The sequence below is a fragment of the Malania oleifera genome, chromosome 4 (assembly GCF_029873635.1).
Source record: "Malania oleifera isolate guangnan ecotype guangnan chromosome 4, ASM2987363v1, whole genome shotgun sequence".
In the NCBI taxonomy this organism is placed as follows: domain Eukaryota; kingdom Viridiplantae; phylum Streptophyta; class Magnoliopsida; order Santalales; family Ximeniaceae; genus Malania; species Malania oleifera.
In genome coordinates this window covers 88,024,002-88,051,686 of record NC_080420.1, presented here as the reverse complement: position 1 = coordinate 88,051,686, position 27,685 = coordinate 88,024,002, and the positions used below count along the sequence as shown (strand labels likewise).

Below are 27,685 nucleotides of genomic sequence, written 5' to 3'. Positions count from 1 at the left end.
TCAAATGGGAGTTTCTAGCAATCTTAGCAATCACAAGCACTCTAAAAATGTTCTTATTGTCATGCCTCGAACCCGGTAATGGGACCCAGGGGTGAATTAGTAACCTAACCTATCTCTTTATCAATCAAAATACCCATGATACATTACATGAATAAGGGTTTGACCCCGTGGGGTTCCCAGGCACCCTATACGCATTCACATACAAACGGATATACACAGCGGAAGATACTCTTTGAATATATATTTTGTACCATACCAAAGTCTATACAAAAGAACTAGGATCCATAATACAAAACACAATCCAGGTGTCAGCCAAAACCACCAAAAGACAACCTGATACAATCCTATTACTTAGCCAAGTACCTCTCGCAATACACCGACCACTATGCTCCTAACACAAGGACGCTAGTTTCAGTTACTCGAAGGACCTAAAAAATATGTACGTACAGTAGGGGTGAGACACCTCTCAGTAAGAAAGAATCAGGTTATATCGGTGTGTGGTATATAAGTGTTATTATGACATAATTACATGCACAGTTCAAATAGTTAAAACAATTTCAGTATTTCCACAAAACAAGCAATACAATCTGTTGTCATCACACCCTTCGGTCGAAGTCGGACTGTCTAGTGGTATTTCACACCCTTCGGTAAAAATCGACGATCTGGTGATATCTCACATCCTTCGGTAAAAGTCTGCAGTCTGGTGATATTTCACACCCTTCGACAAAGGCCGGTGCCCCCGGTAACCTGGCATAGCATCAACCCACAGTGTTGAACCGGTGCAAATTTGGTGTTCTCACACCCTTCGGAAAAAGCCAGCCAAACTAGTGGTATTACGCACTCTTCGGCAAAAGCCGAATTTCAAAACCTAGAACAATTCGGAATCCCGTTCTTATTTCATTTCATCCAAACAAAGCACATGTATGCTCATATAACCAAACAATTCCACACCCATTTGGTAATCTAAAATCATGATTTTCCAACCATATACAATTTAAATAAGTCAAGGCACGACCATCCCTATAACACAATATATATCACAATATATTTACAATTTTCCAATAAAACCAGGGATGTCACCCAATACCCCATTTTCCCCAAAACTGTAACATGAAAAATTCATAATTTTACCTGTTAGATTCCCACAAATGAGTAACCAAAATGCACACAGGACCATGAACCACAGTTCTACCAAGTCTGATTTCAATAATAACCGACATTAACTGAATCCCTTTACCTTTCCCCAAAAATCTAAACTCGAGCTCTACGGCCCCTAAACTGCAAACCAAGTTCCTAAAACCTACAAACCATGGTACAAAACATACTCACAATTCTATCCTCTACACAACTACCGGAATAGAATTGAAAACCGAGCCTGACCTTGATTTTGAGCCAAAACCCAAAAATGCCCGAAATGAAAATCCAATCTGTAAATCTTGTAGAGAATCCTTCTCAAATCCTTATGGTAACATCGGATCGATGATTCCCGCAACATACGATAAAGAAATCTAGAGAGAGAGAGAGAAAGTATTTTAAGTTCCTAGAGAGATAGAGAGAGGATTTGAGATTTCTTAGTTAAGAAGTAATGAAAATGGATATTTATAGCCTTTTGTCTCGGCCGCACTCGTCGACGAGATGCACCTTCGTCGATGAGTAACTTAAGATAATTCGTTGACGAGACGGTGACCTTGTCGACGAGCCTAAGATTTCTGGAATCCTGAAACCTCTCGGCTTCTCCTCATTGACGAGCTCTTGCATTTCGTCACCGAGCAACCTGAGGCCTTCATCAACGAAACCTGCTCAATTTACCATTTTACCCTTCTCTTAATTAATTAAACCCATATATCACGATTCAGGTTCTTACACTTACACTCTCAGAATATATCAAGGTAGTGAAGATTTGAGAGTATTTGACCAAAGAATGTATTTTTAAAAGAGAGAATTTTGGCTAATGAAAATTGCTAATTATTCTCTAATCTTTGCAAATGAGCCTATATTTATAAGCAAGGGTAAAATTATAACTGTTTGGGACTTGTTGGGAATTATGAAAAAAGTTTTAAATAGTTAAAACAACATTAACCCAACTTAACCCTATTTTACCGTGGTTAAAATAATTTTAACCCACCAAGGTTCGGCTTGTTGAACCTTGGTTCGGTCGCCCCAACAGACACAGATTAAAAAGGTATTTAAATAAGTTTGGTCGCTCGTGTCATGCTTCGGCAGCCCAAATCAAAGTCAATAGCCTTTGATCGTGAGTTCGGGTGCCCAGTCCTAGGTTTGGCCATCCGAACTCTTGTATTTGGTCACCTAGGGTGCATTTTGAACTAAACAGTTTGGTCGCTCGAGTTGGTGGAATGTCCCTTTCAAAGGGTTTGGGCGCCCGTGGCTAGTACCACAAAATGGTTCGGTCGCCTAAGAGCCCAAGTCAACTGTTGACTTCTCAACAGTTCGGGCGCCCGAGGAGTTTTGAACTTTAGGGGTTCGATTGCCCAAGCTCTCTCAAATTCTTTAAAAATATTCAATTTAGTGTCAAAAATTGTATTTTTGACACTCCTGAAATTTGTATGATTTATGTGAGAGTGTTGGGACCTAGAGTCATGCTATGGTCTTATTAAGCCTACCATAAATCCTATATGCATGATATGCAGGTAAGAAAATACAGATCATATCTTAAGTTACTATTACAGATCCATATTATAATAATTGAATTTGCAATACAAATTAAAATCTTCAGGGTCTTCATGTTGCTTCAAGTGTCATTCCTTGAAATGCTCATCTAAGCTTGCACAAACACTTGACAACCATCAAATATCTAAGTATTTGTCATTATCAAAACCGGGTGCGACCTATAAGGTCAACAACCATCTTGACGTTACTTTTCTTATCCATATCTTTAAGAATAAGGTCTATGCAATGAGCTACACATGCTATCCAATAGAGATTGAGTCTCTTCTGTATTAATAAGTTCCCTCTTGTCTTCACTGCAGCTTCATTATCAGTCATTACTTGGAGAACATTCTCCTCTCTAATTTCTTCAACTATCTCGTCCATTAATCTGAAATGAAATTATAGATTCAATAATTACTCCTACTTAATTAAAAACATACAAGTTCATAATACTATTTGTATATACAATTAAAATTAAAAAATTACCTAAAATAATATTCAATTATTCTGCTTAGCACATCAGATGCATCAACTGACTTATGAAGCATGATGCCTCTATCGCAATAAAATAAAATGTTTATAATGTATTTTCTAATTGATCCTGATCAACCATTATACATAAGGGTTATACCTCTCTCCTTCCAAATCCCAACAAAAGAAGATATATAATTTTTCATTTCTCAATACTTTTACTCCAAATAAATTTCAGATACCTCATAGAGTGATGGACCCTTCACCCCTCTTCCAACCTTTGCAACAATATCAAGCATAGGCTGCATAAATGGAGAGTCAACTACATTCGTTGGAATCTGATTATAAATTAAGAATTTTTCAACTGCTTTTCCTAATTTACTCCTTAAACCTTTCAACAACTTCATGTTGATTTTTGATTATTTTGCACTCTTACTTCTTTCTAAAATAGGATCTGTTGCCTTTAGTCTAGCTTCACGGGCATCGGGATTAATCCATTGTCGTCCACTATCTCCAGATTTTCGACCACTATAAGATTGAGCTCCTGCTTTATTAAAACCATTGGTAGCACCACTGCCGGAGCCACCTCCCTCTTCATAAATATTACCCCCTCCAATTATTCTTGCTCGAAATCTTTATCTCTCTTCCCATTGTTGTTGTGATCGTATGCTTTCTTATTGAACAAATCTCATACTTTCTTCTTCCAAGTCTTCTTCATCGCTCAAAATCTCCTCTAATTTGAACTTCTGCTTCATTTTGCCTTTTTTGTTTATCTCTCTTCTTTTCAGCATACTATTGTAGATGTTTCATCATTTGTTCACTTACTTGTGTGGTCACATTTGAGCATCCAACTACTTGACATTTTTTATGTGCCAAGTGTTGTTTCAAGCATGTAATGTCTCTTTTAATTATCTTTCCACACAACTTACACATAATAGCATGTCTGTTACCATCCACCACAGTACCAAAATGTCATCCAATATCCTCAATAGGTTAGTTCTCATTTCCTTTCTCATGTGGCATCTTGATAGACTTAATTTGATGATCTCTACACAAAATACAAAGAAAATACAAAGTTACAGCCTTTATAAAAATAAAAATAAAAATGGCAGGTATAATATAATTAGTAATTTAGTAAATATTAAATGGTAAGTACTAAATAGTCATTCTAATTTTAAATACTTATTACGTAAAAATAAAATATAATATTTGATTAAAAATAATAAATAATTTTTTATTTAAAATATTTAAATGAACAAAATTATAAAATATTAGATGTTTTATTTATTAGTAAAATAAGAGTATTTATGCATATATTTAAGGAATGCGTTCTCTTGTTGACAGGATTTCAATAAATACATATCTTTAAAGTGTGTAAATAATTACAAAAAAATATATTCCTTTATCTTTAAAAATATATTTTCATTATTTTTTATAACTTGATTTTTTTTTCATTTATAACTATAAGAAATTAGCATTGCAATTTTAAAGGTGAAAAAAACTTTTGCTATACTTTCATATACATCACTAATAGAGATCCATACAATATAAATTGTCTATTTAACTTTTTAAGCATTTTCTCCGTAATGGATTAAAATAAATTTTTTTCTAGAAATTTTAGTAGTAAAAATCATAATTATTAATGTATTAACTATTAAGTTAAAATTTTGTTTATTAAGTTATCAATTTTTACCTTATTTGATAACTAAAGAAAAAAAAAATAGATCGCTTGAAGTTTTTTTTTTTTTACCTAATTTCAAATTTAAGGTCAAAATAATGTTTTAAGACTTAAAAAAAATATTAAGAAAAAGAAATATGTGATAGAACTATATTTTCATAATTACTTTTCAAAAAAGTAAGGGAATTAAAATATTCATAATTCAGAAAAAATTTATTTTACATATGATTATTATTGATTTTTAACTTTTTTTATTCTATTAAATTACTTTTTTTTTTTATTCAATTTAACAATACAAGTTAAAATATTTTTTTTTTAAAAGAAAAATATAATGGTGGGTCTTGACTTTAAACTTATCATCTTGACTCTGAACTTATCTCATATGTGTGGAGAGGGAGAAGTCAAGAGTGGAGTGCTGAGCTGAGACAGAGAGGAGCCTCGAACAGCTGACGACTCCAAACTCCGATGCCGAAATGGAAGGCTGGCCGCTGGCGAGTGGCGATGACTGGCGGAGGGAGCCGCTGAAGGGCTATCGGCGGCCACTTTCTGAATTGCATACGAATAGGTTCAGCCTTCAGTTTTCTGCATTCCCTTTCTGAATCACATGCCCTCTATTGGTGACTTAAGTTTGAATGTTTCTATAGAAAACACCAAGGCATGACCTCTATTGCCTTGTGCTAGGGTAAGATCAAATAGGCTCCTCTCATGCTCTCTGAGACTGCCCAAAGCCATAACCCCAAATGGCTTGTGCTGAGCAACGGGGGAAGGAATATGAGGATGTAGCCCCAAGCAGGAGATTATCAGTTAAGATCTATGGCGGTGTAAGCCTTGGTAAACTTAGGGACAAAACCAGCCGATTTACTATGCCCAGCTCAGCTGAACAATTACCATTTTGATAAAGCCAAGGGTGATTTCTTGTTTAAGTTTTTTACCTTCACTTTCTAAAATTGTTAGGGAGGCACTGAATTTTAGAAACTAAATCAAATTTCAGTAAAGAAAAACTGAAAACAAATTATCTTTGTTTACTTTGTGAGTAAATTGGTAAACAGAATTAGAAGGGCTCAATCTGTGTAATATAATATACATCCAGCTTTGAATCTACGAACAAAAATTAAATTCCACAACAGGAACATCAACTTTTTTTAAACCTGTGGAGATTTAGAATCATGAAAATGGCAAATCCTGAGTTGATACAAAATACGTTGTCTAACTTTTAGCTTTACTAATCAGAAATAGAAACCATGAAAGAAAATGATGCACTTTCCTGAGTTGATAATAAACAATGTCATTATTCAAGGAATCATGGAGAGGTTGCAGCAAAGTGGTTAAAGACAAGGTCAGCTGAAGAAAGAAAGCCTGAAGAAAGGGAATTTTCCGGACAGCAATACAAACAAATTACTATATTGAGAAACAAATTACTATATTAAAGACCAGGTACGATTTCTACATCAGCAGAGCTACAATTCTTTGAGTTTATGACTAGTTCAAAGAAAATCTCTATTTGTTCAGTCAATAATAATGACAAAATAAAGTGGCATAATGTTTACAAGCAAATGCATTGAGGATATAGCAGTCTACAACAGATCAATTTACCATGAAAAAGTACTGTTGAAAAAAAGTGTAGAGTAATACGAGTAGCCACCGACATGAGACTCATGCCCCTCCACGCTCCTTCATATTTTGAATATGATAGAAACAATCAAGGAAATCTTTTTCAGTAATTCTGAGCTTCTCCTCCTCAAAACACTGGAAACCGTTGCTTGCTCGAACTATAGCACTGGAAAGTGCTTGTCGAACAAGGGATTCCAAGTCAGCGCCACTCCAATTTTCAGTCATTGAAGCTGAAGTTGGATTAAAGTAGCATGTAAATGATGTAATCAATAAAACACAAGTAGGAATAAAAGCAAACATAGTGGCAAAAACAAATATAAAATTAAAATAAATCAAATAAGTCTCTAATTTTTTCGATCTCTTACCAAGTTGTTTGAAATCAAAATCCAATTGAAGGATTCCTTCTTTCTGGATATTTCTTGAATGCACCTTCAGAATTTGTTCCCTTCCTTGTTCATCGGGAAAGGAAATCTCTAGATTGAGTTCCAGCCGACCGGGCCTATAAAACATGCATGGTGCCAAAAAAATTTTCATGATTCATGAATAATGTTAGTAAGGAAAGAACTAATCAATTTGAACATATTTCACCTCAATAATGCTCCATCAATTATATCGGGTCGATTTGTAGTTCCAATAAGAAATATATTATTCAAATGGTCAAATCCATCAATCTACAAAAAATAAAGAACAAATGTTTATAAACAAATACTTTTACAAAAACATACAATAAAATATAGAGTTATCCATACTAACCAGGGATAAAAACTGATTTAGAACCCTGTCATTACCATCCTCTACGCATAGACCTCTTTTCTGCATAGAGTAACATAATTAAAACTATATTAGAAGAGAAAATACTAGCTAGCAAAAAGACATTCAATTTTTTTTCTCATTAAAAACAAAACATACTCTTGCAACCGAATCAATTTCATCAATGATAATTATATGCAGTGGACTCATATTTCCTGAAAATAAAAAAGTATAATATAGTTCATTACTTCAGTTTGTTTGAAACATACATGCAAATGCTTATATATTTCAGCATATACAATTAGGTGGCATACCATATTTTTTTTGGTCATCAAGAGCAGGCTTGAATAATTCCCTCATTTTTTCCTCCGACTCTCCTAGGTACTTGGCATAAACTTCAGGCCCCCTTACAACCCATGGACCTCGAGCATTCAGCAGCGCAGCTATTTTCCTGGAAATTAATGTTTTTCCAGTTCCAGGGGGGCCATACAATAGCACACCCTTGACATGATTTATGCTTAACCTGAAATTATATTTTTAAAGAAAAAATCAATAGAAAAAAAATTAACTTCAAATTTATACTCAGTACAAGATTTTTTTACCTTTTGCTTACGTCCGAGGGCAGAGTCCTTGTTGCAAATGCTTTTTCAAACAAGTTCATGAATGTGGATGTCATGCCTCCAATGCCCAAAGAGGTAAGCTGCTCCTCCAAAATATTCACATGGATTCTTCTCCTGAACAACTTATCTTGGTCGTAGATCTGATCAATAATCTAAACCACCCAAAAGAGGGGAGAAAAAATAGATTTTCTTAGTTTTCATATTCTTTATTCTAATCAAACAACTAGTGGACAAATTAGTATGAACAATACAGCAAGTAATTACCTTGACATTGCCCTCTAAGATTTCAAAATAAATTTCAGAATCATGAGTAAGCAATCCTTGGTCCACGGAACGGTGACCACAACGAGCTTCCATTAGAGTAAGAAGAATTTGTGCTCCTTTGAATTTGATGGAAAATTTCTCATCAACATGCACAACTTTCATGGAAAATGTTTTCTTGAATGCTATTTGCAGTAGTGGAGCTTTAACATCCTTAACCTAGACACACAATATATATATAGGCTTAGGAGGTTTGAGGAAGATCTTTCAATATAATGTAATACTAATAGCATGGATGCAGATATACCCTTTTGTCTTGAGACATTTCAACCTGTAAAGTCATTTTAGAAATGTTGAAATTTGGTGGGGGGACAAACCTAAAAAAGTCATGCACATTGCCCGCAATTAATATGGAACCTGTAATTAATCAAAAACTAAAATGGAAAAAAAATGGTTACGAAACTTACACTTGCACTGCTACCATCATATCCAACCATGTCTTTGTCAAGTTGATCTGCTTTTCGTTTAGAGCAATTTGCCCTTGTTTCAATTTATTATCCTTTGTTTGTATTGGTTAAGGCATCAAATATATATATATATATATATATATATATATATATATATATATATATATATATACATACACATACATGTCAAAGACGGAGAAAATTCACAATAAAAGTTTATAGTATTTGATATGTTCGATTGTGGGTGGCTGGTGTGTGTGTGTGTATGTGTGTTTGTATTAAATGTTGACATGCATGTATCCTTTTGATTCATGATTCATTCAAAAAATAAATTGAACCTCTGGGGAAAATTCTTCAAAAACTTTAATTGCCATTAATTTCAAAAGTTTTTTTTTTTTTTTCTTTCCAACTTCTACAATGAAATCAAGCAACCTTCTAATCAAAACAGAAGTTTAAAATATCCAATTTGGGTTTGTAAGAAAGTTATCGTCTCAACGATAATTGCTTGCTCATATATATTTTCGGAACATATTTGAGGCCTTGCCTTGGCTCAAGGATAAAAGTTAATGAGTTTGAACAGCGTTTACTCCCTCCCTTGTGGAAGGAAGTAATTTATTGGAATATTCATTTTGTGCAATTTAATGATATGATGTTGAAACAAAAATTCTACGACAACAAAATAAGACAAATGAAGGTAACATGGATTAAAAGGATAAATGCACAATACAAAATTTTACTTATAATTTTAATTGAGCAAAAAAAAAAAAAACTACTAAATACATATTCTCCCTAAATTTGTATGAATTTATATGAGTTTGACATGAACTTTTTGAGCATTAGCTTCAATGTTTTTGGGGCTTTGACATGAACTTTTTCTTGATCTCATAATTGAAAAATTAATATAATAGTATGAAATGATTTAGCAGGAATATTCACATGAGTATGGGGGCTTAATATTCAAGATATTTTGTTGACCTTAAATTTATTATTATTATTATTATTATTATTATTATTATTTTAAAAGTAGTTGTCACTGCAGAATCAAAAAGTGGTTGTCACTGCAGATACCTGCCAAATGACAACACTCATAAATATTTTCTTTTTGGCAAATAAAACAAAAAGAGAATAGAATTATAAAATGCATACTCCTATGGCTCTCTCCATCACGTTATATATATATATAAAACAAAACAATTTCATGATATAATTAAAACAACTATTTTCATGATCTGATTAATCTAAACAATTTCAGTCATGCTATTGCGAAAAGCTCACACGCACACATGTACAAATAGACAACTGCAGCAACAACAAGAGCAGCAGCAAGCAGAGCTGCGCCAGCAACAAGACAACAACAGCAGCAGCAACATGGCAATCAAATAAATTAAATTATCCGATCGTTAAACGTGTGTTTGTGTGTGAAATAGTTACTACGCACGTACGAAGCAGTACTGCTGAGGATATGAAACATTGAAAACGAGCTTTCCTTCAATAATAACGAGGAGGAGCGGAGCTGATCTTCTTCCCATACGCCACAATTTCGTCGTATCAGAAGTAGATTTATCCTCGCCCTCAAGAAGCGTACTGAAATCAGATTTAGAGACGAATACTCTGTGGCTCAAGCTCTGCTTTGGTGTTTGTGGTGAAACCGCCATGCGCAGAGGAGGAGGAGGAGCAGCAGCAGCAGCAGAAGAAGAAGATGCCATGGTCGTGACGTTGATATATAGGCAAACAGAGCTCGATTGCCAATTAATTCGTGACAAAATAAAAAGAGGAATGCCCACCTTTTTATACCCTCCCCGCTTCGGTCACCGACTCACCGTTCAAGCAGCATTTAATTTTGAGGCGTATGTTGATCTCTGAAAAGGACAGGGGTCCGGAGAGAACTCGCTACGCGCGAAGCGCCCGGACCCACGCAGGAAGAATGCGTGTAGGCGTATAGGCATATACGCTCGGCTGTTGGATGATAGAATGGCCGTGAAGTTGATAGATAGGAGGCCGGACGAAGGAACAGTACTGGATGACGATGATGACGATGGCCCCACTTGAGCTGTTGGGCGACGCGGAAAAGAAATGAGAGAGACAAGGCCAATTAAGTCAAATTTTAGTTTCTGTAGATGAGAAGATTTAAGGTTTATGAAATTACATTTCAAAAGTTGATTTGTTTTTAAGCAGAGGAGTTGGAATTTTAGATGACAGGACAGTAGTCAATATACAATTATTTCAAAAAATTAAAGGTAGGTTTACTTGAAATATAGCGCTCGAACTGTATTTAATAAGTACTGATGTTTTCTTTCAATGATCCCATTTTGTTGTAGAATTTTTACACAACTTCGTTGATACAAAATATCAAATGTTTAATAAAAGTTGGTAAGTATAAACTCTAAACCGTTATCTGTTATTATTGTTTTGATAGAGGTATTGAATTGATTCAAAATCATTTTATAAAAATCTAGCAGCAGAGATGATACTTCATATTTGTTTTTAAGTAGAAAAACCCAAGTACACCATGTGAAATCATCTACAATAGTTGAGAAAAATTTAAAACCAGAATATGAAATAGTAATAAATGGACCCCATACATCACAATGAATCAAGTCAAACATCTTATTAGAAGTATGTTGAGATACAGGAAATGAAAGCTTTTTCTATTTTGCAAGTGGACAAATGTCACAGATATTTGTACAATCAAAAGCAACTGAACTATCTATCGGTTGAATAAAAGGAATTCTAGATTTTGAAATGTGGCCTAATCTGTAGTGTCAAAGGTTTGACTGAATTTTTGTGGTAGCTGATACAAAAGATGGTATAGAATGGAAAGAAGAAGTTTACAGAGAATGCTGGCAAAGATTTGTTGTCGAAGGGGATTGAAAAAAATGATAAAGTCCTTGTTTCTCAAAGGCAATCCCAATCATCTTCTTGATTGAATGGTCCCGTAAAAGACAATAAGAGGCAAAAAAAGATATACAAAGATTAGAATCTTTGGTTAGTTTAGAAACAGACAAGAGATTAAAAGAAAAGCTCGGAACACAACACATTATATAAAAATAATGTGTTAGAAAGTTTCACAGTTCCAGTATATAATGCTGAAACAATATGTCCATTGGGACGATTAATTGAAATTGAAACTGATTTAGGGGTAGAATAATAAAGTTGAGGTGAACAAATCATATGATTTGTTGCTCCGGTATCCAAGATCCAAGAAAATTCAGAATTTAAGTTTGTAGATATTGAATTACAGTTATTGAAAAATTTAACAGAAGAATGAGGTGTAGTGACTAAATTTACGATTGTTTTAGATGAATCAGTAAGCTGAGCAGATGAACCCAAATTGGCAAGAGCTAAGAGTTTATGAAATTCTTCATCAGTTAAACTTATCCTTTGATTCTCAGTACTTTGTTGATTGGAAAATTTTTTAGTTGTGACAGCAACATGTGCAGAAGAAGAATTTCTTTTTCCTTTAGGTCCAGTCCAACCAGGAGGATAACCATGTAATTGAAAACATTTATCAATCGTATGACCATTGCATCCACAGTGAGTACAATGTAATGATGATTTCTTGGACTTGTCTTTGGAAAATCTGAACTGAGTAGGCTTGGCTAGCAACACATGTGTTTCAGGGGCTGAATAATTTGTTAGTTGTCTCTGGCTTTCTTCTTGTAGCAATAAAGAAAATACCTTGGCCATGCTGGGCAATGGAATCGTAAGCAGCAACTGACTTCGTATTGAAGCAAAAGAATCATTCAATCCTACAAGAAATTTTAATACGTAATCTGATTATTGTCGAAGAATCAAGAAATTGAATAAATCGCAAGTGCAAGAAGCCATCTTGCCACATGTGTAGGTTGGAAATGGTTTGTAGCTGATATACTCATCCCAAAGAGTTTTAAAAGCACTAAAATACTCAGTAATCGAAGATGAACTCTGATTTATGCAGCTTAAAGATTTTAGCTGGGCAATGGATGACGAGGATATAACGATATGCGACGCGGAAAGCGAATGTTAGCAAATTTCTGCACTTCATCTTAGTGTTTGTTTGGCACTTTGGGTTTAGGCTATTTAATTAATATTAAACTAAGAATGATTATTATTATAAAATCAAATAAATAATATCTGTCATAATTTGTGTTGGTTTATTTTAATATTATTATTTTATTTATTATTTTGAAAAAGAGCAAGTATTTTGGATTTGCTTATGAATCCATATTTAAATAAGTCATTTATTCATGTATTTCATAAATACATAAGATTAATTATATGAATGTACCTTAAATCTAGGCTTGTATCTAATTAATATTACACATATTATTTATTAAGCACATGAAGAATAAATGGTCATTTTATACTAATAAATAAGCTCTTGAGGCATTAGCAAAACACACAAATCTTTTCTCTTCGTTCTCATCATATCATCCTTTTTTTGAATTTAGAGAGTTTGACAAACAAAAAAAGATACGTTTTTTTTTTTTTTAAAAGTTTTGGACCCCTCCGTTTGTGCAAAATTGGAGAGAGTCATATGATTTAAATTGTATCATGGAAAAGACAAGTCTTTAAGAGTTTTAGTGCATTGGTTCGTGAGCTAAGCTGAATAGCCGCAGAGGGTTTGAATCTCTTTAAAAAGAACGAGATATCCGAGTCTCAGCCTACTTGTAAATCGTGATCACACTTATATGTATATCCATATTGTAGATGGTAATAACAGGTACTTTTATAACTTAAATGTAGGAGCAGCTAGGAATAAGAAATTGAGCTCATATATGTGACCAACTCATGTCCTCAAGGAGTTTAAGCGGGTCTTTATACTGTCTCTTCACTTTTTCTTCCCAACAAATCTAATAATGTTGAAATTGCCATGTCCTCAAAAGAGTTTTAATTCGTCTTTCACCTGGTTGTTCATGTTCTTAAGATGATTTTCCCCAACTTGAGTATCCTCAAAGATCTTCTTAGTACTACTTCCCTCCATGTGCTGTTCTTCATGCCAAATGACATTTTTCACAGGTGCATGGTCATCATAATCAGTTTCAGTACCACAAATTGGGAAGTTGGACAAATATTTACTCACCCTCGGAATCATACTCTGCCCCCAGCTGCACATATCATCATCTAAACCAAGAGATGAACCAGTAACAACCTGAAACTGCACCACACCCTTAGAGCAGGCATTAGTGGTGAGAAAGGCCGTTAAACAAGGATAATATTTTCCATTGAAGCATTGTTACAATCCTTCACAAAACTGATATATTTCCTTCTCTAAAAGGAAAAAGAATTTCCAACTGCCTATATATATATATATATATATATATATTGTTGCAGGATAAAAATAGTAGGGATGCTCCTTCGACTCCCGTGGACCTAAAAGAGGAAAAGAAGAAAGGCTTGGAGGACCCGGGGTGTACTCCGGGGGATCTCTCCGATGCCTAAGTAAGAGGAACGCTTTTAGGGAGGCTAAACGCAACAGTAGAACGGTGTTTTTGTCACTTACCTTTGCCATTTCTCCAAATCCCTTCTTATAGGGGCTTGAGTTGACCGTCGGTTGGCTCGCACTTATTGCACGAGGGCGTGAATCACTCTCCAGCAATAAGTGCGTGTGTCTGTTACTCGATTATTAAGTGCGTTGGCGTGAATCTCTCCTCCTTTTTATTGGGTCGGAGCTAATCACTCATCCGAATGTCAGACCCGGAGAAAGTGCGAGATAGGCGTTGACCTGCCCTCATTAGCTAGATTATTATGGGCATATCAGTTGTCCCCCCCTCAGTTTCAAATTTCTAGATAGAATTTTGAATAATGGTTTTGTCTGCATCTTTCCCTTCAGAGGATTTAACGCTCCATCTTGTTCCTCCCTTTTTTTTTTTTTTTAGCTGAGCAGCTCGTACCGAGCTGTTTTACCGAGCTACTCGTGCCGAGTTGTTCATGCCAAGCTGTTTAGCCGAGCTCCTTGTGCCGAGCTGCCGAGCTATTTTGGCGAGCCATTTTGCCGAATTGTTAACTGAGCTCTTCGTGCCGAGCTACCGAGCTATTTTGTCGCGCTCCTCGTGCCGAGCTGTTTAGCCAAGCTTCTTGGGCCGAGCTGTTTCGTCTGAGCTCTTTCAAAAGTTGCTCGGGCCGAGCTATTTCGTCCAAGCCCTTTGAAGAATTGCTCGGGCCAAGCTGTTTTACCGAACTGTTTGTGCCGAGCTGTTTCGTCCGAGCTCTTTGAAGAGTTGCTCGAGCAGAGCTGTTCGTGCCAAGCTGCTTCGTCCGAGCTCTTTGAAGAATTGCTCAGGCCAAGCTATTTCATCCGAGCTCTTTGAAGAATTGCTCGAGCCGAGCTGTTTTGCTGAACTGTTTGTGCTGAGCTATTTCGTCTAAGCTCTTTGAAGAGTTACTCATGCCGAGCTGCTTTGTCCGAGCTCTTTGAAGAGTTGCTCAGGCCAAGCTATTTTGCCGAGCTGTTGCAAGGAGGGAATTTGACCGAGCTGTCCGACCTTTTCCCTAGAGTGAAGCTTGGACAACCTGTCCCATGGAAGGAATTTTTCCGACTTGTACCATGAAGGGAACCTGGCCGAGTTGTCCAACCTGCACATGGAGAGTAGATATACCGACCTGTTCGACCGGCTTTATGAAGGGGATTTGTCAATCTGTCCCATGGAGGGAATTTGGCGGAGCTCTCTGACTCCATGAAGGGAATTAGTCCGAACTGTCCCATGGATGGAAATTGGCTGAGTTGCCTGACTCTATGAAGGGAATTAGTCCGACCTGTCCCATGGAGGGACATTGGCCGAGCTATCCAACCTGCACAGCTGTTTGGCCTTACAAGTCATGCTCGTTATTTGGGCCTTTGCGTCTACTGAGCCGTGCTCCTCTGCTTGGCAGTTCTGGCCTCACGAGTGGTGCTCGTCAGTTTGGCCCGTCCACCTGATGAGTTGTGCTCATCTGTTGGGTTGTTCTGGCTTGACGAGTCGTGCTCGTTAGTTTGGCCTATCCGCCTGATGAGTCGTGCTCAGCTGTTGGGTTATTCTGGCCTGACGAGTCGTGCTCGTCAGTTTGGCCTATCCACCTGATGAGTCGTGCTCATCTATTGGGTTGTTCTGTCCTGACGAGTCGTGCTCGTCAGTTTGGCCTATCCGCCTGATGAGTCGTGCTCATCTGTTGGGTTGTTCTGGCCTGACGAGTTGTTCTCGTCAATTTGGCCTATCCGCCTGATGGGTCGTGCTCATCTGTTGGGTTGTCCTGGCCTTACGAGTCGTGCTCGTCAGTTTATGAGTCGTGCTCATCTGCTGGGCAGTTCTGGCCATACGAGTCATGCTCGTCTTTTGGTTGTTTTACCTTTCCAAGGCGTCATTGCACGCTTCTGTCCTGCAAGAGATAAATAAAAGCAGGTTTTAAATGCGTTCTACCTTGGGAAGTGGGTTGGAGGAAACGTTCTCATTTATGGTCATCCGTCTAACGTTGTGTCCGAGGTGATGTGGTCTTTCCGAGGCAGCGTTTGTCCTTGGGAAGCCGCGTCTGTGCATTTGTCAGAGATTTTCTGTGTCATTTTCCTCCCTCGAGACGCAATCCTTTTTGTAAATGGAAATTCTTGAGATTCCCTCCATAGGGATTCGTGCCCTCCTCTCTTTATAAAGGCCAGTGGACTCTTTCATTCCGCACTCGTCTTCATTCTGAGAGGACTCCTTCTTTCTCTTCTCTTCTTCATTCCACAAGTCCCCCATTTGGTGTTAGGTATGCTTTTCCTCTCTATAGCATTTTTGTTTTGTTGTTCTTCATGTTCTCCATTGTTCTTGCGTTAACTTTGTATGTTTGATCTTTTCTTGTAAGATGGCCTAGCTGTTTGTGTGTGAAATTTTACTGTCTTGATCTGTTTTGGCATCTTTTCCTCTTTGTTTTTGCTGGTGCTTGCTCGTTTTATCCTTAGGTATAGGTATTGTTTCATTCAGGCTTTGTTTTCCCTGTGGAGTCTTCCTCACAGCCTTTAAAGGTTCCTACTACAGTTTGGAGCGCTCGTTGTGGCCTCACCTCCTCCGACCTGCAGAATGTTCGTTATTTTTTTGCCATACCATCGAATATTATGTTAGGTTGCCATCTGCTTCTGAGTCAGCTCTTGATCAAAGCTCCGAAGAGCTCTGCCTCTATACCGATTATCTAGATTTGGGTCTTAGGCTTCCTTTTCCCTCTTTTGTCTCTAACGTATTACGTTTTTACGGCATAGCACCTTCACAACTTGTCCCGAACTCTTTTCTTTTGCTCACCTGTTTTGCCATGCTTCTGCTCCGCTTGGGCCATCAGCCTATAGTTCCTCTTTTTAGAAGTTGTTTCCAAATGTGATCCCATTTTGCAGAGAATGAGCTATATTATTTCAACTCTCTACCAGGCTATAAACTTTTTTCACCAGGCAGTTCTTCCATCTATAACTGGAAGACTCGTTACTTCTTTGCCTCGGGAGAGTTGAATTACACGGGCTCTTTTGTCTGGTATTCTCCTCTTGATGGTAACGTTGTCTATCTCTTTTCCACCCTTTTTGCAGGGCTTACTAGTAGGTTATCCATTGACTCATCTTTTCTCCTTTCACCCTTTTTTCCTTTGTAGTTCGGGTGCGCCATCTCCTTCCCAAACTTTCCCTCGAAGAGCAGGCCATCCTAAAAGAACTTCATATCCTCGGTGAACAGGGTATTATCCCTCATGAGGAGCTGCTCCAAGAGCGTGTCCTCGTGCAGTGGGGGATCAGCCCCGTTTCCTCAAGTCCTTCCTCACCCCTGATTTTATATATATATATATATGTGTGTGTGTGTGTGTGTGTGTATGTTCGGATATTGTCTCTACTATTGGTGTTTTTACTCCTTTTCTCTTTTATCCTTGCAGATATGGACTTCACGAGGTATGAATCTCTTATGGGAGAAGCAAAAGGTGAGTAGGAGTAGGAAGAAGAGAAGGGAGATCGAAGGAGAATCCTCTCAAAGGGATGCACCTGCCATAGGTGATTCCGGCGCCCTTACTGATGAGGTCCATGCTGCTCCTCCTCCGACCCCGCAGGCTCATATTGAAGCGATTTTTCACGAGCCGACCCGTTCTACCTCTGCTCTCTGTCGGGTTGTACACACTGAGGATTTTGTGCAGGCCCAATGCACCCTTCTTGACGCTTTCTTAGCGAAGATCCACCATACCTCATACCAGGTATCTATTCTTTAACTGGCTTTATTCTTCTGGACTTGTACATAGTCTTGTTAACTATTCCGTACTTTGTATTCTTCCATAGCTGGCGACGATAGCTCTAGCCCAGGAGGAGAAGGTTGCGGAGATGTATCAGCAGACCCTCGATGCCCGGGAGAAGTATGTTCTTGCTCAGAATGAACTGCACGAGGCCGAGGTCCGTGAGCGGGCTCTGTAAGATGAGGTTGATCGCCTTCATAGGGAGGAACTACCTGCCAGAGAAGCTGCTACTGCTTCCTGAACTACAGTAAAGGAGTATAAAGACTCCAACTAGTTCGTTATTGATACCTTCAAAGCTTATCGAGTGGGATTCAAGAGATGCCGGGATCAAGTAAGGACCAAACATCCTGAGCTTCCTCTTGACGGTGTAAGCTCTCATGGTTATGGCCACGAGAGTCCTAAGTCTGTGGAAGATATAGAGGAGGATGAAGAAGGGGAGGAGGAGGAAGTTGGAGAGGGGAGTAAAACCAACTAGTTTGTAGGAACCGAACTTGTATTTTGAATTTTTCAAAATTTATTGATGTAGTGCAACTATTGTAATGGATACTTTTATTACAGCACTGCAAGAAGCAGTTTTTAAGAATAGTATTTTTTTAACATTTCCGAGTTCCATGTGTTCTTAATTTCTTTCCCCCCTACATCTTCCAACTTGTATGTCCCTGGTTTTATCTCTGTTGTGACCCTGTATGGGCCCTCCCAGTTGGGCTTTAACTTGTGCGACCCTGACTCAGACTGGTTGTTTCGCGTCTTCCTTAGGACTAAGTCTCCTTCCTGGAAATTCCGTACTTTGACGCGATTGTTGTAGTACTTTGCTACCCTCTGCTGGTACGCTGCAACTTTTAAACTCTCCTGATCCTGTCTCTCTTCCAGCAGGTCTATTTCTAATCTGAGTTCCTCATTGTTGGTCTGCTCGTTGAAGTACTGTCTTCGCCAAGAGGGTATCCCTACCTCTGCTGGGATGACTGCCTCTGCGCCAAAAACAAGCATGAAAGGGATTTCACCTGTTGCTGCTCTTTTGGTGGTGTAGTACGCCCATATAAGGGAAGGGAGTTCCTCTGCCCATCTACCTTGCATGGATTCGAGTCGCATCCTCAGTCCATGCAGTATCATCCGATTCATGTTCTCTACCTGTCCGTTACTCTGGGGGTGCACCACTAACGCGAAGAGGAGCTTAATAGATAGGTCCGAATAGAACTTTTTGAAGCGGTCGTTGTCGAACTGCTTCCCGTGGTCTGTAACTATCACCTAGGGGATGCCGTAATGGCAAACCACTGATGTCCACACGAAGCGTGTAATGTTCCGCTCTGTTATGGTGGCTAGAGGTTCAGCCTCTACCCACTTAGTGAAATAATCTATTGCTACCAATAAAAACTTTCTTTGACCTGTCACTTGTGGTAGAGGTCCAAGGATGTCTATTCCCCACTGTGCGAAGGGGCAGGGACTGGTTAAAGGGGAGAGTAAATTAGAGGGTACGTGTGGTACAGCTGCACATCGTTGACATCTGTCGCATTTCTTAACGAGCTCGACCACGTCTTTCTTCATTGTAGGCCAGTAAAACCCCTGCCACATGGCTTTGTGGGCTAGGGCCCTACTGGCAAGGTGGTTTCCACACACTCCTTCGTGGATTTCTCTTAGTACGTATGTCCCTTCCTTATCGTTTATACAACGAAGGTAGGGCAGTGTTAGAGATCGTCTGTACAGCTCCCGGCCTATCAGCGTATACCTTGCTGCTTTCCTTCTCACTTTCCGAGCTTCCTTGTTGTCTTCTGGAAAGGATCCGTCCTGGAGAAATAGGAACAAAGGCGCCCTTCAATCATTCTTGTTGATTTCGGACACTACTGAGTTTACTTTGTCTTCCTTGTATGATGGTTTCCCTATTCGCTCCAGATAAATAGCCTCTTTCCATACCGCCCTGGTCGCTGAGGCCAATTTCGCGAGTGCATTGGCCTTTCTATTTTCTGCCCTTGGTACGTGTTCTATATCGAACCGAACAAATGCTTTCTCGTATTCTTGGGCCTTAACGAGATATTTCTTCATTCTTAGATCCCTAGCTTCAAATTCTCCTTTCAGCTGCTCTACCACCAGCTGAGAATCACTCAATACCTTGATCTGTGCCACCCCTAATACTTCTGCCAAGTGCAGGCCTGCTAGCAAAGCTTCATACTCAGCACTGTTGTTGGTTGCTGTGAACTCAAGCTTCAGTGCAAAAAGAGTTTCAGTGCCATCAGGGGCCGAAAGGATGAATTCAGCTCCCTCTCCAGCAGCCTTAGATGACCCATCAACATGTAGTGTCCAAACATCTAGCTTAGTGGATGAGTCGGAGAACCTTTCTGCTGTAAAATCAGCGAGCACCTGGGCCTTGACCACGGGCCTTGGTTGATATTGTATGTCGAACTCACTTAACTCAATTGACCATTTTGTCGTCCTTCCCGAACTCTCTGGTCGCTGTAGAATTTGTCTCATCGGTAGGTTTGTTAACACAATTACCTTGTGAGCCTGAAAGTAGGGCCTCAATTTTCGCGCTACACAAACGATGGAGAACGCGGCTTTTTCGGCTTTGCAGTAGTTCTTTTCAGCTCCACTGAGCACCTTGCTAGTGCAATAGATGGGTTGATGCTTCTTGCCTTCTTCCCAAACCAGGACAGAACTGACGGCACTTTCTGTGGATGCTATATAAAGGTAAAGGTCTTCCCCATTCTTTGCTTTTGTTAAGAGAGGAGGGGATCTGAGGTACTGCTTGAGCAATTCAAAGGCTTTGGCCTGCTCCTCCCCCCATTCGAATCCTCCCTTCTTCTGTAGTGCTTTGAAGAATGGTAAGCCTTTGTCCCCTGAGCAGGAGACAAATCTGCTGAGGGAAGCTATCCTCCCTATCAAAACTTGGATCTCCTTTTTGGTCTGTGGGGCCTCCATCTCCAGCAGCGCTTTCATTTTATCTGGGTTTGCTTCTATACCTCTACGAGTCACCATAAAGCCTAGGAATTTTTCTTCAGAAACACCGAACACACACTTCTATGGGTTCAGTTTCATGTGGGACCGGCGAAGGAGTTCGAATGTTTCTCTCAAGTCTTTGCAATGTTGTCCTACTACCAAGATTTTTACCAACATGTCGTCCACGTACGCCTCCATTGTTTTTCCGAGCTGATCTTTAAAGATCCTATTCACCAATCTCTGATATGTGGCTCCTGCATTTTTTAGCCCGAAGGGCATCATCCGGTAACAATACAAATCCCTTTCGGTGATGAAAGATGTTTTTTCTTCGTCTGCTTGACTCATGGGGTTTTGGTTGTATCCTGAGTAAGCATCCATGAAGCTGAGGAGCTCGTGCCCAGAGGTTGAATCCACTAGTTGGTTGATTCGGGGAAGAGGGAAGCGGTCTTTTGGGCATGCCTTATTTAAGTTAGTAAAGTCTATGCAAGTGCGCCATTTTTCATTTGGCTTTCTTACTAGAACCACATTGCTCAACCACTCCGGGTAGTCTACCTCCCTGACGAAGTTGGCTTGTACCAGCTTCATCACTTCCTCATCGATTATTCTAATTCGCTCCATTGCGAAGCTCCTTTTTTTCTGCTTCACGGGTCGATGGTTGGGGTCGACCTGCAACCTGTGCTCCATCACCGCAGGGTCGATGCCAGGCATGTCCGCGGCCGACCATGCAAATAAATCAGCAAATTCATCCAAGAGTTCGCTTAGCTCCGCTTTCAAGGTGTCGGGCAAGTGATTCCCGGTCTGTATACTTCTCTCCTGGTGGCCGTTCAGTGGTATGTGCTTGACATCTTCATCTACTGTACTGATCTAGGGATACTCTCCTCTTACTTCTAGATCTTCCACCGTTAGAGCTTCTCTAGCCTCCATCCTCCCTTTCAGGGCCATTACATAGCAACTCCGAGCAACGGCCTGATCTCCATTGGAAAATCCTATCCCTTGTGGTGTAGGGAATTTGACTTTGAGGTGGTACGTTGACGTTAACGCTCGAACTGCGTTAAGGAAAGGGCGACCCAAGATGACATTGTATACCGAAGGTCGGTCGACCACCAGGAATTCTATCAACGTCATTACCTACTACGGGGTTGTCCCTATTGTCACCGGTAACGTGATTGTACCCAAGGGGTGAATAGTGTCTCCCCCGAATCCTACCGAGGGGGTCGAGACCGGCTTGAGTCGTTCCTTGTCGATCTTCATTCCAACCAGGACCGACCAGAACATGATGTTGGTCGAGCTCCCGTTGTTTATCAGTATGTGTCTGACCATATAATTGGCCACTAGTAAGGAGAGCACTAATGCGTCATCATATGGATGCTGCACCCCTTCTTCGTCTCCGCCGTCAAAGGTTATAACGTCATCTTTTCCTGTTTCTCTTGCTACTGGTTTCCGCCTTCTCCATCGTCAGCACTTGTTTAACATATCTTTTGCGTGCACTCCCGCTATCTCCTCCACTAGCGGATCCTCCGAAGATCACCGCAATTTCCCCTATGACCTGCTCTTCCTTCTCTTTTGCGCCATGCCTCCTCTGCTCGATTGGTTCCCTTTGTGGATTTTCTTTCTTTATAAACTTTGACAGATGTCCCCTTCTTATTAGGACTTCGATTTCTTTCCTCAACTAAATGCATTCTTCTGTGTCGTGGCCGTGATCCCTATGGAATGCGCAGAACTTGGACATGTTCCGCTTATGTAGAGGCGTTCGCATAGGTTCAGGCCACGAGATGTAGTCCTTCTTTTTTATCTACATCAGTAGCTCTGAGCGCGGCACATTTAGGGGTGTGTAGGTGGAGAACTTGTTGCACTGTCCTCTCATCTTTGGACCCGTCTGCAGCGCACTAGTCTCATGCCTTTTTACAGATCTATAGGAGTCTCCAAATTCTCTGCTTTTGTTTCTCCTTTTCCGCTCTATGCGATTTCCTCTCGTATCCATCATCTCCTCCAGGTTTATGTATTTCTCTACTTGGATCATTAACTCCCCCATGTCCACTGACGGTTTTTTCCCTAGGGAGTATAAGAAGCTTCCGGGTTGAACAGTCGTTGTCAAGGCTGCCAAAGCTACCCCCATGTCTAAGTTGCGGATTTCTAGGGTCGCTGTGTTGAACCGATGCATGAAGTTCTTTAGAGTTTCCCGCTCCCCTTGCACCATACTCATGAGATGGCCTGTTGTTTTAGCAACTCTCCGGTTACTAAGGAAGTGGCCGGTGAACATTTGCTCCATCACTTGGAAGTAACCAATGGATCCTGGTCGAAGAGTTCGATACCAGTCTCTGGCAGTACCCTTAAGGGTGGTTGCAAAATCTCGACACATGATGGCGTCAGGAGCCCTTTGCAACTGCATCAATATTTTGAAATTATCCAGGTGATCAATGGGGTCAGACAAACCTTCGTATCTTTCAAAGGTGGGCATCTTGAATCTACTGGGCAATGGGGCCTCCATGATTTCTTTGTTGAATGGAGGCTCTGAGGACCTTAGGGATGCTTCCCCATAGTAGGGCCTGGTTCTGCCCTCTTTCATCATCTTCTTTATATGCTCTATCTTCTTTATTTTTTCCTCAAGCTCCGTGGATCTTTGTTGGTTGACGTCCACACTATTTGCATCTTCTACCTTCTTATTGAGATGAGTTTTCTCATCTTTTTCCACTGGTTTGTTAGCTTGCTTGTTGGCGCTGGGATTCTCTTGCGGTTGGGGGAGGACGTGCCCTTTTTGAATCTTTTGTTGTAAGAGTTGGTTGAGCATGTCCTTCATTTCCTTCTGGAAAGCAAGGAACTCCTCCCTACTGACACATGATGACTCTGTGGGCGTGGATTGGATGGATTGGGATGGTTTTTCTGTAGCAGGGAAGGAGGTAGAATTGTGTGAGGTCGGCATTGCTGGAATGTTGAAAGTCAAAAGTAAGATAATATCGCCTCCTAAAAGCAGGTTCCCACAGATGGCGCCAATTGTTGTGGGATAAAAATAGTAGGGATGCTCCTTCGGCTCCCGTGGACCTGAAAGAGGAAGAGAAGAAAGGCTTGGAGGACCCGGGGTGTACTCCGGGGGATCTCTCCGATGCCTAAGTAAGAGGAACGCTTTTAGGGAGGCTAAACGCAACAGTAGAATGGTGTTTTTGTCACTTACCTTTGCCTTTTCTCCAAATCCCTTCTTATAGGGGCTTGAGTTGACCGTCAGTTGGCTTGCACTTATTGCACGAGGGCGTGAATCGCTCTCCAGTAATAAGTGCGTGCGTCTGTTACTCGGTTATTAAGGGCATTGGCGTGGATCTCTCATCCTCTTTATTGGGTCGGAGCTAATCACTCGTCCAAATGTCAGACCCGAAGAAAGTGCGAGATAGGCGTTGACCTGCCCTCATTGGCTAGATTATTATGGGCATATTATATATATATATATATATATATATATATATATATATATATATATTTCATCACTAAAAAATTATGATTTCTAACTGTATTTCATGCCCTGCAATTTTTTGAAGGCTACATAATTAAGTTTCTTTCCACAACAAATGAGAATTTTGTACAAAATTATGGGTGCTGTTATCGATAGTATAAAAATGTTGAAAAAGAATGTTAATACTGAAATTTTCTATTTTTACTTTTTCTATTTTTTTTTATGTTATTGATCCATTGTTAAATTGTTTGTTAAGAAACTAAGAACTTAGGGCCAAAAATCTAATTACTAACAATTCCAGGAAGTGTGAAGTGGCTCAAATCTAAATGATCATATTAATTTAAATATAATCAAAATATAAATATAAATGAATTTTGAAAAATAATAATAAAGCCAATAACAAAATACGTTTACTATTTTTTTCAATTTTCATGTCCTAATTTATTCACGCACAGTTGATCCCAAGCACAGGTAAAGGAGACGGTTGCATTAGGTAGTTGACAGTCAGCGTAAAATTTGTTAGATCACCGATACGAATTTTTATGGAATATTTGTTGGGGCATCCCTTATGAGCGACGCGTTGCACTTGTACCACCCGGGTGTAGCAAAAAGTGGGTGAGGGTGGGCTAGTTCATTACCCCGAAGTGATGTGTTGTGTCGGCACCTGGGCAAGGTGTCAAATATGCGAGGGTTTGTACATCATTTTTGTATATGGGCAAGTAAAGAAGTTAGTTCAAGAAACTAGGATTAGATTAGCAACTTGAAATATAGGGACACTTACGAGCAAATGCAAGAAAATTCATGACACAATGATTAGAAGAAAAACTAATATAATTTTTCTTCAAGAAACTAAGTGGGTGGGGGAGAAAGTTAGAGAAATTGATAAATCATGATTTAAATTTTGGTACAGTGGAAAAGAAAAACATAAGAATGGAGTAGGAATTATTGTAGATAAAAACTTAAAAGGTAGCGTTGTTGATGTAAACAGAGTAGGGGATATAGTTATAAAAATCAAGTTAGTATTAGGCCAATTAGAGATAATAAATATCATCATTGTTTATTCTCTTCAAGTAAGTAAAATAGAAAATCTTAAGAGACAATTTGGGAAGATATAGATAGTGTTATACAAGGCAACCAAGGATTGAGAAAATATTCGTAGGAGGAGGTCTGAATGGACACGTTGGAAGGAATAATAAAGGTTATGAAAGTATACATAGAGGATATGGATATAGAGATAAAAATAAATCTAAGGAGATTCTCGTAGACTTCGCTATGTTTTATGATTTTATTATAATGAATACTTTCTTTAAGAAGATTATTAGAATTGGTGTATTCTCAAGAGGGGGGATGAAATGGAATTTTAAACTTTTTCTCCTAGATAAATCTATCCAATGGCGATATATACATGACCTAGGGTTTGTTTGTGCAATTTTCAAATGCGTAGATAAAAATGATATGGAAATTAAATCAAACGCATCATTCACATAATAACATACACGTGCGGTAAATATAAAGTACGACAATATACACAAACACACGATATGTTATCGGGGTTCGGCCAACTGTGCCAACGTCCCCGCCTCTAGTTCGCAACCGCGAGGATTCCACTAATAGCTCACTTAAGGGGGGAGCAGCACCGATTACAACCAGGTCAAATTAACACAGGGCTGACCTCAACCTTAACCAAGTCAATTAGCGGCTGACCTCAACCTACACACCTTGACAGGATGGCGTACCTAGTTTCCCTAACCGGGTCTAAGCCAATCCGAGGCTATTCCTGGGCTAGTCTCCCTCTTTAGGCCTGTGCCTAGAAATACAACAAATGTGTATTACAATCAAATGGTACAGTGATTGTTCTTTCGTGTAAAGCAAATATGTACCCAAATACGCGCAATAATATACACCACAATATGATTCAATATGTAAGCTCAGTGTGGTCTAGATAGTTCAACTCTCAAAGATATTTTCTATCAGTGTAATGCGTACGTAAGAGTGTCAAACAAGCAATCTTTGTATCACAAGATATTCAGCCAATAAGTTCACACAAAGATGTTAAGTCTCAAGTATTTCAATCAGCAGGATATCTCAAGCATGTAAGTATCAAATAAAGTATATGCTTGGTTTGCAAAAGATATATAATCTTTGTATTCAACAACTAATAAATGAGTAAGTGAATGTTGCAACAAAGATCACTATCACACAAACAAATATCTCTTCAAATACATTTTTCAGTATAAAACACAATAGATATTTGAAAATGATTATGAAAGGATTTTGCAACCAAAATACTATACGATCTTCTCAAGATATTGCAATAAACATACAACTTCAAAAGATCAAATAAAAGTCTTCTTAGGAGAGACTTATTAACGAAGTCTCCTAAGAATACTTAGGTTTTAGCTCTCAATTAAATCTTATCAACCAAGCAAGACAAGGAGAGCAAACCTATGGAAACAAACACTCAATCCACTTACAAATGATGTAGGCACTAATAGAAGGTAATCATGAGTGAATGAGGCTCAAAAAATGGGTAGTATAGGTTTTTGGATTTTTAGAGAATTCTTTCTAATCAAAGTAGCTAATCCCCTCTAAATTTTCACAAATGATCTCATATATATAGATATGGGAGGAAATATGACCGTCAGGGACCTATTAGGAATTATTGGAAAAGTTTAATGACATTTAAAACATTTTAACCCTGTTTAAAAAATATTTAACCGTGGTAAAAATCAAGGCAACCCGAGAGGTCCGATCGACTAGAAATGTTTCGATCGACCAGGTCTCATGTGGTTCGGTTGACCAGGGGGATTTTGAATAAAGGCTCGGTCGACCAGGAAAAGGCGATTTTTCAAATCTCTGAGGCTCGGTTGACCAAACCATTTTGAATTGGCTGGTTCGATCAACCAGACCGCTGGAATTTTTCCCGAAGACCCTTGGTCGACCAGGTAGTTCGAGTTCATTTTTGTCTTGGTCGACTAGTTGGTCAAACATTTGACCACAAGGGGTTTCAGTCAACCAGGAGTTTTGAATTGCAAAGGTTCGGTCGACTAGGACCTTGGTCAACAATTGACCTAGGTATGGTTTGGTCGACCAGGCCAAAATAAACTGTGTTGGCCGGTCGACTGAAAGTGTACCAAGTGTACATTTCGGTCCCGTTTCAAAACATACAAACCCTATACAAGTGCTTGATACATCAAAATGTAAAGGTAAGTGCCCTAAGGTCACTTGGGGTCTAATTTTGAAGACACTGAAAAAGTTCGGTGTCGGTCGACCGAATGGAAAACCTTAAGGTCTTTCTAAGGTCATTTCTCAGGTACGGTTTGTTTGAGCTTACGTATTATCATACATGTGATGTGTGTGAGCTTATTACAAACCAGAGCCCTAGTTACTATTACAAACCAATTAAATGAAATGTATTACAACACTGAATAAAGATTGGTCTTCAGGCTTTACTTGCTTTGTGCACATCTTGATCTTATCAATCTTAGTTCCTTCACAAAACCTCAAACACCCATTAGATACAATGAGTATTTTTCATAATCAAAATCGGGCGTGACCTATAAGGTCAACAAAGATTGAATAACACTTAATAACCTTTAAAAGT

The 27,685-nt window shown here is 39.0% G+C and overlaps 2 protein-coding genes and 1 long non-coding RNA gene across 4 annotated transcripts; 1 reads left to right on the top strand and 2 right to left on the bottom strand.

Annotated features, from left to right (window-relative positions):
* The first annotated feature begins 5,187 nt into the window (after positions 1 to 5,187).
* LOC131154514 (uncharacterized) lies at positions 5,188 to 5,739 on the top strand. Of its 2 annotated transcripts, none has more exons than XR_009136500.1 (2): positions 5,188 to 5,381; positions 5,498 to 5,739. It is a non-coding gene; the product is annotated as an uncharacterized LOC131154514 (long non-coding RNA). The 2 variants fall into 2 exon arrangements; XR_009136501.1 differs by having other exon boundaries at positions 5,461 to 5,739.
* A 730-nt stretch (positions 5,740 to 6,469) lies between these two features.
* Positions 6,470 to 10,231, bottom strand: LOC131153873 (vesicle-fusing ATPase-like). Its single transcript, XM_058106323.1, has 11 exons — positions 9,964 to 10,231; positions 9,801 to 9,857; positions 8,366 to 8,475; positions 8,062 to 8,277; positions 7,780 to 7,949; positions 7,492 to 7,700; positions 7,337 to 7,392; positions 7,181 to 7,240; positions 7,016 to 7,098; positions 6,793 to 6,926; positions 6,470 to 6,657 (listed from the first exon to the last, which is right to left on the bottom strand). Exons 1-11 carry the CDS (start codon positions 10,229 to 10,231, stop codon positions 6,470 to 6,472), a joined length of 1,551 nt encoding a protein of 516 aa, XP_057962306.1.
* Positions 10,232 to 17,906: 7,675 nt separating this feature from the next.
* LOC131153872 (uncharacterized) lies at positions 17,907 to 20,678 on the bottom strand. The gene is made up of 4 exons (XM_058106322.1): positions 19,815 to 20,678; positions 19,194 to 19,493; positions 18,660 to 18,956; positions 17,907 to 17,948 (listed from the first exon to the last, which is right to left on the bottom strand). Exons 1-4 carry the CDS (start codon positions 20,676 to 20,678, stop codon positions 17,907 to 17,909), a joined length of 1,503 nt encoding a protein of 500 aa, XP_057962305.1.
* Between the last annotated feature and the right edge of the window lie 7,007 nt (positions 20,679 to 27,685).